Source organism: Macrosteles quadrilineatus, unplaced genomic scaffold, assembly GCF_028750875.1.
Source record: "Macrosteles quadrilineatus isolate MER2022 unplaced genomic scaffold, UCM_ALF_1.0 Scaffold_1__1_contigs__length_201487025, whole genome shotgun sequence".
In the NCBI taxonomy this organism is placed as follows: domain Eukaryota; kingdom Metazoa; phylum Arthropoda; class Insecta; order Hemiptera; family Cicadellidae; genus Macrosteles; species Macrosteles quadrilineatus.
The window spans coordinates 52,501,753-52,517,606 of record NW_026542594.1 but is presented as its reverse complement, the minus strand read 5'-3'; the positions used below and the strand labels follow the sequence as shown (position 1 = coordinate 52,517,606).

The window sequence follows — 15,854 nt, the reverse complement described above, 5'->3', positions numbered from 1 at the left end:
TCTTATACTGTAGTAATAAGTAAATTCATGTCATTTTTATTCAGAACGATTACGTTGGCTACATTGTCGGTTTCGCGGGAAAGTGAATGTTCAAGGTTGGTAGTCCTGCGCAGGAGTCCCCCGCGCCTGCGCCGCGCCTGCTCCCCAGCTGGAATCGAGTTGAAGTTGAGTTGAGTTGAGTTGTGAATTGAAGTTAAATTCGAAGAGTCTACAGTCGAGTCGAGCGACAGACGTGCAAAAGTGTGTTTTCAAAGTCAAGTTCGTTGGATAAACAGTGTTGTGTTGTAGTTTTGTTCGTGTGAAGGAACTAGTAAGGTTTGTGATTGTAAAATAGCAAGTCTGTTTAGTTAAAAATAGGTTTGCCAGTCTTTTGTGTATAGGTTATTATAACAGTGGCGTAAGTAATGCCTGTTTAAACAAAGCATTGTTGATCGATCAGCTGATTTTTCGTGGTAGAAGCAAATATTTCAACTAGGCCTAGTACAAGTTATTGTTAACTTTATTGCCTATCGATTCTACCGGTACTGTGCCTTGTTAGTAGGTTTAGTGAAACTAGGCATATGACAATACCTGTCCGTGTCCAGTGACCAGTTAAATAAAGTGTGCAAGCAAGTATGCTTGGTCCAACCTCCAACCAATAATTTTGAATTGGACATTTTGGCCAATCGTTTGTTACAAAATTAATTCTTGTAAATTTAATTTTAATTTGTTTTTCCAAAATTATCAGATAGGCTAACTTAGTTTGTGTTGGACTCGTGGATAAAATATCAGTTCCCCGACTGGCGGAATTAGCTTTCGCGTCCGTGTTATTCAAAACGTAGACCTAATCACGTTTTATCGTGACTAAATAGTCCATCATCGAAAACAAACTTTCGCTTTGTCGAGCGAGACTGTATCCAGTTTCCGCTTAAATTTTGACGTACAGTATTGCTATTGCTGACACATTTGGAGGAAACCATAATTTTCCCTTTAAACTTGTCTAATCTTAATTACCGGTAACTTATGTTTATTAAAATACCCCAATAACGTAACCTATGTGTATTATGTTGCTGTTTTGCCAGATATTTTTATAGTAGGCCTAATGCTGACGTTGGTTAGCCCACGTTAATAACAGGGGTCCATCTATTTAGTTTGCAGATTCCTGACTTTTGTAAATTTAGGTTTACAAACTGTGTTGATCAATAGTAGGGATGAGGACGCCACCTATGTGCTTATTTTAACCAAAATTAAGTTAAGGATCAAGGATGAGTGTAGAATGTAGTGTGATATTATAATTGCTACCAGTAGATATCAGTGGCACCTTTGTTATTTCTTTGACAGTTTCTTTTAACTATAGGCTGTTCTTGTAACGTTGACAGGTTTATTTTGAGGTAACATATCAATATATGTGCATAATGATCAGGCAGATATGAAACCCCCTTCAGTTTGTAGTTAGGCATAATCTTACACATAATGTTAGTTAACAGTTTAAGATATACAAAATTACAGCTGTACTGTCCCTATCTCAAAGTACGATATTATCTGTACCGGTAGCGGTGGCGATAAAAATTATTTCTATGTACAATTTGTGTCCTGCGGCCAAATGTTTAGTAAACTAAGGTTTAATGACTTGAAACTAGTTTAAATAAATAGGCAATTGAAATTGACCAATTGGGAACTTTGTAGTTCGGAAATTAATAGTCAAGTTGTAGGATTAAACACACAAATACAGGTACATTCTCTTAAATGGTTTAATACAAAATATGTCTGATACCAATTGGAGGGTGTCATGAGATTCAATCGTATAAAAAATTTGAGATAGGCTTACATCAGATAAATATTGACAACTATTCAGATCACTTGAAAGTATATATCTTTGGCTATGAAGCTTATAAAAGTTGTATTATCATAATGTATTAGGTATCGATATTGTATGTTAGGAGTGAAGAGTTGTCTTCTAAGGTGCTTTTACACCTACGCACAGTCGACAAAGAGTTTTGATTTCCTAATCTAATGTATAACCGGCCAGACTATGACAATATAGAGGAGATATAAATATGAGTGTTGCAAAACACAGGGCAAAGCAACCAAGGTCGGTGACCCTGATAGCAGATTGTCGTACCTAGTCTACAGCCACTGCCGCACCCTGCATACTACAACAGTGTGGTGGTACGGTCCCTACATAACGTCATCTCCCGGTGTGTACGGATGATGGCCGGGGGGGGGGGGGGGCAGGAGATGTGACGGTAAATCAAATGTGGACACAAGGAGGTTATCGCAGGGCGTTGCCGGCTGTCGCCCCTTGTCGTCAAGTCCTCATATTTTACCTAATTATGAATTCTTCTGACGTTTTTGTCCATATTGCCTCTTTGAGCGAACTTCCCATCGGGAATATGTTATTACCGTAGTCTTAGATCCGGGACCGAGTTACTTTTTCGTTTTGATGTCCCCAGAGGGCAAAAACCATCATTTCAAATATATATCTATTTATACTGCATTATTTGTTCGTTAGCACGATAACACTCGAGTCAAAATTATCCGATTTTAATTAAATTCGGTACAAAGGTGTAAACCTACGGAAAACTGTGGATAGTTATGTTAACGAAGCGATTTTGAAAACAAGTTTCATTATTGATTTTCAATTTATCTTTACCCAGAGAACCATTTCCCGGAGTTTGACTGTGCTGGTCCTTGTACTGTACTTGTAGTGCAGACAGACTTGTGTGGGAGACTCGTCGTCGTCAGCCAAGCCCATGCTTCTCAACTCTTTATCTTTTATCTTTACACAGCCGTGTGTAGCGTCCCGCCAAATTGATGTTTCCATCACTGTCTGCTTTCTACAATAGAATTTATCTCACTGGTCTCGATTTGCGCGAAAACTTATTTAATAATTTGCCTGACACGTTGTCGCCCAAATACTGTAATAGAAATGTTGATAATTTGCGTCACTTAAATCATGAAATCTGTTCAAATCAACCGAATGTAACAAAATAATGTATTGAATTGTTGGTCAATAAAGAATTGACTTTTGAAATGTTAGGTTTTACCATTGACTATAGGCCTATATAGTCAATAGTATTACGTTACGTGTATACTCAATGGTATTACCGAAGGGTGTGGTTTGTTCTGTCGTCGCCTATATTCCACGTCCACGCCACCGACTGCTGAGCTGGTATTTGTGAAGGTGTAATAGTATGTGTCTAATTGGTTATATTCACGGCACGGGTCGCTGTTCCGACGATTTCTCTGTTTCCGGGAACTAGTTATTGCTAGCATGATGCCACAGATCACATACTTATGACCTAACCCTAACTGATTATGTCTCACATTACGAACGTGTTTCTCAGAATGTCTCTCGGCCACCCATGTCAATGTAGGTCAAAGCACGAAATAATGATGGTTAAGGCAGCAAAATTAAGCTTAGCACGTAATTCTTGCACGTTTTGTAACGTGTAAGCTTAAATAATGCACTCATATTTTCTCAAAACCATACCAAATGCCTTTAAGATGATCGAAAGATACCTATAACTTTTCAAAAATTTCTGTTAAATAAAAGCAATAAGCCCTCTTACATAAAATGTTGATTCCGCATTAAAAGACCTTTTTAATATTGTAACAAATACTTTTTGTTAAACATTAGTCTAGCTAGAGTGAATTTCTTAGTGGTTTCAAACGCGTCTAGACCATTAGATATAATAGTTCAGTTAATTTGATAGTTTGAGTTCTGTCAAATCTCGCAGTAGATAGTGTCATGCTTAGTTGTAATTTTGGTGGAAAAGAGTAATTAATGTAGATAATCGTCGAGTTTATTGTTATGGACCCAGACAAAAAGGAAGAGATAGGTGACTTGTTTTGTCGACAGGTTGATCTAAAGTAGCATCTCCCCAGCCATTGAGCCGTTTTAGGTAGAGACTGGGAGATAACCGGCGCTGTAGCTGTAGGCCTAGCACGTGCACACCTCCCTCCCCCCTCATCGCCATGGCGACGGTAGGGTAAACTCTAGGTAATGGCCGAGGGGTGGCGAGCGTGTTTACTTTATTTGGCGCATATATATGGATCCAATTTGGTATTTACCAATTATATAAAACCGCGAGCAACAATATGTCTCAAGTTCAACTTTGTGTTTTAAAACACAATTCATTTGTTTTACATAGAGGGTATTTTATTCCCCCCTCCCCTATAATTTACATCTTAATACAGTATGCCATAGCCCCAAACCGGGTTTACACTTTACTTCAGGCTAGGCCACGACTTGACGGTCGCGCATTGTCATGTTCATGCAATCCATTGGCGATTGGTGAGATCTTATTTAACTCGCTACTCTTGGCCCTGTGCTCTAACACCAGACAAGTTCACTCCTATTTACAAAGAGGTACGCAGCCTCTGCCTCACTATGCGTCCAACCTAGGGGTTTTCCTATGCTAAGCTGGCAAAAGTTAATAGGTAGATTATAATATTTCTGTATCGGTAGTTTAAATCTGGTTTTTCGATGTCACTTCAGGATATGATTGTAGTGCCTTTACTGAGAGACTGGCGAACCTATCCCGTACATCTAGGCTATAACGTTTGCAGGTCGAGATGCGTGGACAGTGTAGTGTTCAGTGTTCAGTGTTGAGATGGTAAGGTAAGGTGAAGTGCAAGTGTGTCACATACAAGATGGACTCATGTTTCCCGCCCCTGGCCGCGCTGTCTCTGAGGGACGCGCCGTCCGTGGCGCCCCCGGGCGTCAAACTAAACAACTGCGGCAAGATAGAGATCCTCCAGGACCTCGACCTCTACTACATACGACAGATCGCCCACAACCTCGAGGTCAGTATCTATATATATAATTCCGTAAGTCAAATTTTTGTAAAGAAATTGTGAGTGACTGGATGGCCGTAGAAGGATGGGAGGGGTCTTATTTTAAAGGTCTTGACGTGAATTTTGAGGGAAAACTATTCATTTTTCTTATTTTTTTACCATAAATTCGCAACAGAATAAAACTTTTCCCATTAAAACAACATGGGGTTTAATTTGTTTACATCTTTTGAAATTAAAACAGCTGTGCCACAGATTTGAAAACAGTGATCAATACACGCATTTGGTTTACTTTTAGCCAGTCAACTATGAAATGTATACTATAATAAAACTGAAATATTGAAGATTAGTCGGAAAATTCTTTGTTTATATTTAAATCATATACTCAAGTTTCATTTTTTCATGCTTTTACGTTATTGTCGTGTTAAAGGAATAAACGACAAAGAATAAATATTCTGTATAAATAATCAAAGAGTCGAAATTAAATCTAACTTCTGTTTTGTTTTTATTTTTAAATCATATGTTCAAGTTTATTTTAAATGATGTTGTTTTCTTTATATTTCTACACATTTTAAGGTTAAGGTTGTGTAAATATATACAACTAAAATAACCTATAAATGTTATTGGTTCTAAAATGGTGTATTTGCATTCCTTCGTAAGTTAATTTTTTTAGTGCAGTGAATATACAACGTAGAGTAATCATATTCGATCATACTTTTATAATATCACCAGGGATTCAAAATGTTTTGGTATGTAGGCTGCTGGATATATATTCTTTTCATTATAAGTACTGTGATTAATATGAACGCCAGGGGAATACCACAAAGGCGGGGAACTGTTCATAGGAATGACAGTGCGCGTAGGAGAGCAAGAGTAGATAATGACGAACTTAATCAAGATATATGTTACAACCCCTTTTTAGGAGACCCATGGTAGACGAGAGAAATGTAAAGATCCATGATGCAGGATTACTGGACCAAGAGTGCATTCAATGTAGTGCTCTTCATTTTAGAGAAGAACTAACGAATAATCATTTTATGACATGTTGCCATAACGGACTTATTAACCTTCCTCAGTCAAAAACTAATGTAGAACTTAAAAGTATGTTTGAAGAGAGCCCACAACTGTATAAATTCATTCGACAATGCAACAGTGCGATGGCTTTTGCTTATTTTTCAGCCAGTAAGAAAGATATTCCAGGAAAAGGACCATACTGTTTCAAAATTCAAGGACAGATTTATCGTTCAATCTCAGATTTGCTGCCTCAACATGATGAAGACCCCGTGTATGGCCAATTGTACATTATTGACACATCAACAGCAACAGAAATTCGTCAAAGGCGTCGAGAAAATAGTGACTTAAAACCTGAAATATTGTCAAAACTAGCTGAAATTCTATTAGAAAATCCATTTGCACAAATTTACAAAAGATCTTCGGAAGAAATGGTTGTACAAGGTGACAGTGAATTAGAACTTAGGTTTGTAGACACGATAAATATGGATCGTCGTAGGTCCTACTGCAATAAGCCTACTGCAGATGAAATTGCAGGCGTCTTCAATTCATCTGAAGGCGAACCTCCAATGAATATTTAAAATTCCAAACAGGGAAGCTTTTATTTATCCTCATTAACCACAAGACCAAAGCTACCTTAGTAAACCAGTATTTATTCACAAACAATGATATGTTTGCTGCCTTTTCATGTTAAACCACTGGAGTGATTTAAATTATTTATTAAAAATGACATCAACAAAAGCAAACAAAGAAGAACAACAAACTGGTTTTTACACAAAAGATATTGTGTAGGGATGCCTATTCTGACACATAGATAATGTTATTCTGAGTTTGTTTAAATACCGGTATTGCAAAAAGTTGTTTTACATTTGAGCTTTTTAGGGACTTATGTCCCTACAAGCCACTAGTACACTATACAGGCGTACAGGTTTGTTGGCAAAGTGCACTAACTTTCGTTTTTTTCAATTTTTTCGTTGTAAATAAAATAAAATTGTATGCGGTAGCCCAGAATAACAGTTTAATGTGGGCCTAGCTATTTGTTTATATTTACTAACAATCTTAGCCCAACCTATAAGTGTATGCCTTCACTAGGTTCCCTTACGAACCCGATTAGATTTTGATCGTGATACAATTAGCAGAAGGGATACTCCCTGGTGTGTATTAAGACGGTGACACACTATCGATATTTTCCCCGAACAAGACCCCGAACCGAGCAGGGAGAAGGGAGAAGGGAGGTCGAAGGGAGCATGTTCAATAGTGTGTCAGGGGTCCGTACCAGGTCCGTACACCGCCGATCCAGACGGCGAACCAGACATCAGGCCGAGCAGGGAGACGAGCGCTCTGGAGGCGTTTTTTTGGCGAAAGATCAAAGAAAAGATCGGTCCGATGTACGGAGTGATGTACGATAGTGTGTCACGGTATATTTTTGCCCCGTACGCCATCGCGAGCGCCGCACCGAGCGGCCGCCTGTGCTAGTGTTAACTTAATAGTTATAATTTAATATGACAATTAAACTCTTTAATTGGTAAAATAAATAAATGTTGGGTAATATGTTGCCGTTATATATTATGATCAATTAAGATGTTATGTTGTGGTTTGTTTGGTCCAGGTTGAAAATGTAGGAACCGTAAAATAAATTATATCAATAATATTAAAGTGAATTAAGTAATTGGTGTTGAGTTAAATTCTTTCAAAATTAGTATAAACATTAATATTATCTAAGTCAATTAAAATGATCTTTCTGTAACGTTATTTAAATGAATAAAACCAATAAAAATCAATACATATAACTTAGCATCCTTTCTAGAATACTTTATTTTTGCGACAAGTCTTCAAAAAGCGATTTTTAACGCGCTCTCACTCGCACAAACTCTCAATCTCTCTCTAAACTCCCTTTTGCCGCGCTCGGTAGAATTCGTCTGGTCTTGGTCTTGTTCGGGGACATGTTCGGAGTGAAATTTTGCTGATATTTATCTCCCTTCTCCCTTCTCCCTTCTCCCTTCTCCCTGCTCAGTTCGGGGTCTTGATCGCGGAAAAGATCGATAGTGTGTCACCGCCTTGCTGTGTCTAAGGAACATGTCAGGCTTAGTCACTAACAAGACTACGAGATCGTGCCACTCATCCTACACTCATCTCCATTCAATGGCTTGAAAAATACCTGTATAGTCGTCATTTCAGACAATAAGAAGTAAGAGATCTAATACAGTAATATAATGTTCGATCCTTTATTTTAGTTATTTAAAAAAAATTAATAATTATTCTTCATTTTATTTTGTTTCAACGGACATTCCATTTTGATGTAGTACTATTTGTTTACAAACATTATCAGTATCAATATGATAGCTAAATGCATTGTATCTTCATTAACAGTAGGGCTTATAAATCAAGATGCATAATGTAACATTTCAGTACAGTATAAAAAGGTAGGTATAAGGTGACTCAGGCAGGGGCACTCACTAAATCGCAACCGCAACGTATCATGTATATTGCGTGTACTATTGTATATGCAGGGTGACAAAAAAGTCTGGACAAGGCTTAATATCTTTTTAACTAAATCCGTTAGAAAATTCAACCTTTGACATCAACTTATATGAATGAAAACTACTTTTTGCAAGCATTACCATTTTTAGCGAATTTCCCTATAGGGAAGTAGCTATTACCGTAGATGGCACGGCAGTTGAATGGGCCACACTAGGGTGCTCTAATATTGAATTTTTATTTTCACTATTAACTATTATTGTTCGATCGTTTCATAATTTTTTTTGATATTATGCTCTCTAGTTAACCGTATAAGTAAGCTGCCAATTCAGTTTCACTTGGTAAAACAAATCTGTGTTTATGTAATTGACAGCAGAATCACCAAACTGGCTACTGTGTCTGCTTCCCTCCTTCTCTCCATAGTCTATGGCGAGCTGCGATGTAATTCACTACCTTTACCACTCTACTCCTACACTAATCCCCGCAGCGCAGCTCTTCCACTTCCGCTAGATAATCTGTGCGATTGTCTCACACAGGATGTTTACAGGGGTTTGTTTTACACAACCGGAAGCCCACCTCAATGTCGCCTCGTGTTCTAATCCTTCCCCTTCGTTTGCCCTCGTTTTGGCCTTGCATACCCTCCGACTTCATTCTACCCTATCGTGCGGAACGAGATTAATGCCTAGTGAAGTCACCTACAAAATCTAATGGTAACCCTGCTTACGAATTAAAGGGGGTTCAAATGAAATGAAGTACAATTGATTCAATACAACGGAGTTATAGTTAGAGAGCGTATGCCTTTACTTTATAAAACTTTTAAAGGTAGTCAAGGAAACACTTTTATTTTTTCCAATGATTTATGTATACAATACATATTTGTATTGCATCCATGTTAAAGTGTTTACACAGCCATCCATGGTCGCGCAATGAGCTTTTCGCCAATACAGCATAGAAGATATTTTTATTTTAACCGAGGGGACTCCAGCTGCACAATAAAACTCAGTGTATCAAATCGGTTTAACATAGTTCTAATCAATTTTATGCAACCCAACTGTGTCCAATAAAGATCGTAGACAAAGTAAATGGCTAGGTCTTTATTCTATAATGTGTGACAAGGTAGGCCTAGACCTTTCGTCACAACTCACCTTAAAACTAATAGTTAAAGTGGCCCACACGGTGCGGTGGAAATCTAGACGAGTTTCATTTTTGCGTGCCTTGTCAAAGCACGCCCATCGATGTATAATAACTCCCTTAATGTAGAGTATTATACACATCGAAGTATACATATAACACAACTGGAATGCTAGGTACGTGTTCACGAAAGCGCGCCGCTGTGGCAGCCTTCCCCCGCCACCATGGGGGACCCAGCGGATTTTAGCCAATTCATCGAATAGTGCGCGAAGGTGTTTACTCGCTCCTAGCGTAATCGGCATCAAATGAAAAATGTAATGGTATAAATAATTTTTACTTTTGATTTGAAATAGTGTTGTGTTATATACTTCGATGATTATACATCGATGAGCACGCCGTGCTGACGCGCTACTTTGTGAATGCAGTCCCCGCGACACGCGACCGGGTATTACGATATAATAGTTCTTTAACGTTATTTGAAATTAGGGGATGTAATGGATCGCGCGATGATTTTATTGCACAATTGAATTGTTGATAAAACCTTAACCCAATTGTTATTTTCACCACCATAATGGTTAAACTATGCAGGCCTATGTCGAATGCTTGTAAACAGTAGCAATTTTACTTATCACAATTTGCTTATCATCAACCCCGTTATCAGCCAGTGTATGCCGCACTCATGAGCAGGGTGTGTCTGTTTCTTGCGGGTAAACATTGGCCTGTGTGTTTGTTTGTGGACAAGTAGTGTTGTTTGTAGTGAATCACCGTTTGGTGCTGTGAGTGACCCACTACAGTACATTCATGTAGGCCTAGTCCCGAGAGAGCTCCTTATCAACATTGGAATATCTTAAGTAGTTCTATAGTGTTACCACAGGTAGGTATATATTTTTTTATTTTCAATTGTACAAGAAGCCAGATGTGCAACAAATTACGGTACATGGATTGATAGGGTACATAAAGTTTCTGACAACTGTGTTATCATAACGCTAAGATCACAAGGTACACTGTAGACCCAGTGTCGCACCTGACTGTAGTGTCAAGTGACAACCAAGGCCGTCGACTGCTGCTGATATAACATGTCAACTGTGACATCTACGGTATACGGTACATATAAAGTTTCTGACAACTGTGTTATCATAACGCTAAGATCACAAGGTACACTGTAGACCCAGTGTCGCACCTGACTGTAGTGTCAAGTGACAACCAAGGCCGTCGACTGCTGCTGATATAACATGTCAACTGTGACGTCTACGGTATACGGTACATATAAAGTTTCTGACAACTGTGTTATCATAACGCTAAGATCACAAGGTACACTGTAGACCCGGTGTCGCACCTGACTGTAGTGTCAAGTGACAACCAAGGCCGTCGACTGCTGCTGATATAACATGTCAACTGTGACGTCTACGGTATACGGTACATATAAAGTTTCTGACAACTGTGTTATCATAACGCTAAGATCACAAGGTACACTGTAGACCCAGTGTCGCACCTGACTGTAGTGTCAAGTGACAACCAAGGCCGTCGACTGCTGCTGATATAACATGTCAACTGTGACGTCTACGGTATACGGTACATATAAAGTTTCTGACAACTGTGTTATCATAACGCTAAGATCACAAGGTACACTGTAGACCCAGTGTCGCACCTGACTGTAGTGTCAAGTGACAACCAAGGCCGTCGACTGCTGCTGATATAACATGTCAACTGTGACGTCTACGGTATACGGTACATATAAAGTTTCTGACAACTGTGTTATCATAACGCTAAGATCACAAGGTACACTGTAGACCCAGTGTCGCACCTGACTGTAGTGTCAAGTGACAACCAAGGCCGTCGACTGCTGCTGATATAACATGTCAACTGTGACGTCTACGGTATACGGTACATATAAAGTTTCTGACAACTGTGTTATCATAACGCTAAGATCACAAGGTACACTGTAGACCCAGTGTCGCACCTGACTGTAGTGTCAAGTGACAACCAAGGCCGTCGACTGCTGCTGATATAACATGTCAACTGTGACGTCTACGGTATACGGTACGGGGTCGGCCCTTGTGTAATGTGATGTTGAACGCTGCATCTCTGTCATCTCTATCATCTCTATAGACAGTAGTCAGTGGGTGTGAGGCAATGAGGTTAATTAAGGAACAATGCGGCATAATTGGTCTACAGTGGAGCACGGAACAGCTCACTTTCCATATGATCGCCGGCACAGGGAAAGCGCCCCACACACCACTACACCTTACCACTGTCCGTGCTGCACAGGAGTGTGTTAATTGAGTTATACGGAACTGCTGCTGCGTTCTAGCTGAACTAATTCAATATACACAGTAGGCTTTATACGCGATGCTTTGACGTCCAGTTTAAAACAACTGTTTTCCCTAATCTAAAAATAAAACAAAAAAAAAACACCACGATCGGGCAATTTAGTTACGTTTAGCTGTAAACCACACTTAAAGGATGAACAAGTAGTCAAGAACTTGGCGTCACTGTCCATTGTCCAGTTAGTCACGTGAACTAAAGGTGTTGAAAACAAACACTACCCGCCCACTGTTGTGTTAGTCTAGTCAAGATATGAAAAAACACCCCTTAACCTTAAAAAAATTGCTCTAAAAGGTGTTTTGATTGTTTTCATTTCCAAAAAGTATGTTAAATTACATACTAAAAGTCTAATAAAATCGGAGTCTCGGAAATTGGATTTTTCCAATATGGCGTCCAAAAATTTGAAAAAATAATAAACCTTACTATTTTCCCTGTAAATTTTCTTCTGAACCTCCAATTTAGACCGAATTTGGTACAAACCTTTGAAACTGTATTATCTATAAACTATTCATGATAAATAATATTCAGTAAACGTGTTGTATGAGGTTGAAAATAGGTAAAAATCTGTCTCAAGTTGTTAGTAGTAAATAACTTATTTCAATATTGGTCACTATAGGGAACAACACTTTTTATCTCTAGTATGTGCTATACCCATGTTGTAAATCCTAAAAAAATGTATGCAATTTAGCATTTTTAATCATTAAATTATTTTACGTGGTGGTGGGATAGTTATAAAAAAAACTATGTAATTCTTATGGAAATTCTGAAAATTACCATATCTTGATTGTTAATTGGTACGCTTGGATAACAATTCATCGTGGCCTGTATCGTCTCCACAGATACAAACACACATATTTGTCATAAGCGAATTCTGTGTTGGGTCAAGTAATAGAATTTGTTTCAGTACTTATTTTTACGCTCATTCAATTCTTTTATTTTGTAATAGTTCACAAGTAGTTTATAAAAAAAATTATATGTATCATGTGTACAGGTTTATTTTGGTAATCCTGCTGTTAATCAGATGTTTTTTTGACTTCATATGATTCCAATCGTATTGTTGTTCATGTTTACAGTTATTTAGATCAAATTTAGTCTAGTCAAGATATGAAATAAAACCCCTTAACCTTAAAAAAATTGATTTAAAAGATTTTTTGATGGTTTATATTTCCAATAAGTATGTGAAACAATATACTAAAAGTCTAATAAAATCGGAGTATCGGAAATCGGGTTTTTCAATATGGCCAAAATTTCCAAATTTCACTAAAATATTTCCATAGACAAGCAAGTTTTAACACTTTATTTATTCTCCATAAGAATAACATGGTCATTTTAAATGTACACTTTTTTATTTTCTCCGTGACCGTTAGGCATACAACAACGCTTCTGAATACAAAATTATTTGTTTTTATGATCTCTTCAAAATGGTTTGGAAATGAATTGCAACTTTTTACAGTGAAAAATGGGGAAATCCCATTTTTACCCCGTAAAAAATAGATCTTAAGCATACTCAATTTTTGGGCTTAACCTAGACACAAATCTTAAATATACACAAATCATAATACAACAACTTTCTTCAGGGTTATATGTTTTTAGGCCAGTGTCACTAATGTAACCTGGACATTCTAAAATAAAAATATTTTGTCTTATGGTCTGGCAATCTATGGAGGAACGCCCAAAAAATTTAGATTCAGTTCTGAAACTCTAAAAATGCTATAAGAATCATGCTATACTTACTTAGACAAACGATAACTGTAAAAAATCAATTTTCAAAACTACACATGTTGACTGTCTTATCAATAAATATGTACTATAACTAGTGGCCTGTAGGGGCCATAGCCCCTAATTTAGACTACAATAAAAAACCATATATAAAAAGACAAATGTTCGAAATATGTTTTTAAAATTATCAATTTTATGTTACTTAAAATTAACAGTGTTTCTTTTTTATATCTTGGTTTTCCTTCCGTTGGAGTCGTATATTAGTTGCTCCTGATGTGTCAATGAAATACAATTGTAAAATAAAGATTTAATCAATAGCACAACATAACAAATGGAAACGTGCACACGGTTTGTCCATTCATATGAAACTAGAAATAAAATTTATATAAATTTATCAATCTCAGCTTCTATGAAAAACTAAAAAAAGGAAACCTTCATGAGATCAAAATTTTTGATTCATTTTCCTACCAAATTAAAAAGTAAAATAAACCAAAATTATTTCATAAATCTAGTGAATCAACTGCTAAAAAAAGAAAAGAACTATTATTCATTTGAAGAGTTTTTTTAAATTAATGTAAAAAAATCATGTTGAGATGCTCTGCTGGAAAAAATAAACAATAAAAACGATTCGATGACCCAAAGTGCCGCACCAGAGATTCTTTTAAGATTTGTTCACTGCAACTACTCTACTAGCTGCAAGAATTTGCAATGCTCCTGCAACAAAGTATGGGTTACCTTGTACTACAGCTTGTGGACTTTACCAGCTTGGAGAACAATGTGACAGTTCGTTAAGTGATCAAAACAGTGAGTGTATAACATGATGAAAATTATGAATTATTATTTGTATGATGCTCTACTACTAACCACAAGAAAGTGTTACTATATTATACTCTTACTAATATTATAAATGTGACAGTTTGTTTGTTTGAAGTTCAATCACGCATTAACTACTGGTCCGATTGGGCTGAAATGTGGCTTTATGATAGCTCAGATTCCCTATTAATACAAGCCTATTCTTATCTCAAAAAATCCTTTCGGGCTAAAAAATTATAGATATTTATTTAAGTAAATAAAATATGTATGTTGAATTTTAGCAAGCTTGTGATCTTTATTTTAAGACCTATTATTGCATTTTTCAAGCAAAAAATAGTCATTAATTAAAATACCCCCGCCGCAGCAAACCTGCACCCTAAGCGAATTTCAATTTGCCTGATTGAATTTACACTAAAATATCACATTAATATCACATTTATTCCCTATTTAAATATCACTACTTTAACTAGTACTTCGGTTTGCTGTGACAGGGAAGGGTAAAACAGAGTTTTTAGTAAAATGTTAAATAGTTTAGTATAAAACAAATGCATTTTCCAAATTTGATAAAAATATATTCATATGCAGGCTAACTACAACAAGTTTTCTTATTCTCCGTAAAAATAACATAGGAATTTTAAATTTAATTTTTTTTTTGAATTTTCTCCGTAACTAGGTATTAGGCCTATGACAACGCTTCATTGTACTGAATTGTTTTTTTTTTTCTGAGCCCTAAAATGGTTTCAAAATAAATTGCTAAATTTTACGATTTTAGGGTCAAAAATGGGTAAAACCAATTTTTACCCCATAAAACCCCCCATAAACCCCTGTTCCCATGGTCCGATCATGCTGGTTCGCGAACTCGTTCAAATAAATGTATGTTTACATGTTTGTACCAAATTTCATCGAATTCGGATCATTTTTGCTTGAGTTATTGTGCTAACGGACACATTTGACCAAAATATTGGACGCCATCTTGAATTTTGGACTTCCGAGACTCCGATTTCATTAGACTTTTTTCCTGGAAAATACACATAATTCTAAGTCAAAATAGCCAATAAAACAATTTAAAGCAATTTTTTTAGGGTTCTCGTACGGATTGACTCGACTATGTTGGCTATTGTATACGTGGTTATGTTTGCAATGTGCCAGTGCTAGTTTTATAACGTAGCTTGCATAACTCGAATAGCAGGTCTCTTTGGCATAACAGTTTACACCTCCAGAACGTATGTTTTGCTTACGTTAGCCTACAGCACAAACAGTACATATATCCAACGCTATGGCGTATCTCTGGAATAGGACCATCAATAGCTAAAATCAATACAGTAAATACTTTTCATTACGTCACTTTTATACTAAAGCAAAATGCAATGTTTTTTTGAGTTTCCCAAAAAGACTTCTTACTATCATGTCGTTTTTACAACTACTGTATGTTAACTCCTGACATAATTTAAAGTTAGAGATTTTTTTAAGTACGAATTATTATTACTAAAGCAAATACACCTAGAGACGAGTTATCATGATCTTGTTTTCCAATTCTATTTGTACATCATCGTGTGTTGTGCTTTTATCTCAAGGTTACAACTGTAAAAATGCAGTAATGC

General features: G+C 36.9%; 1 protein-coding gene across 6 annotated transcripts in view; it reads left to right on the top strand.

The window, feature by feature from the left end:
• Window positions 1–15,854, top strand: part of LOC128983067 (rhotekin-like) — a 194,687-nt gene that overhangs the window by 139,506 nt on the left and 39,327 nt on the right. Inside the window, exons 1-2 of one of the 6 annotated variants that reach the window (XM_054402203.1) lie at window positions 165–315; window positions 4,552–4,788. The exons of 4 other annotated variants lie outside the window; for them this stretch is intronic. In XM_054402203.1, the coding sequence (XP_054258178.1) occupies window positions 4,636–4,788 (153 nt within the window). In that variant the 5' untranslated portion in view covers window positions 165–315; window positions 4,552–4,635. Of the gene's footprint in view, window positions 1–164; window positions 316–4,551; window positions 4,789–15,854 lie in introns of those variants that run through there. One more of the 6 variants, XM_054402204.1, reaches the window with a different exon arrangement.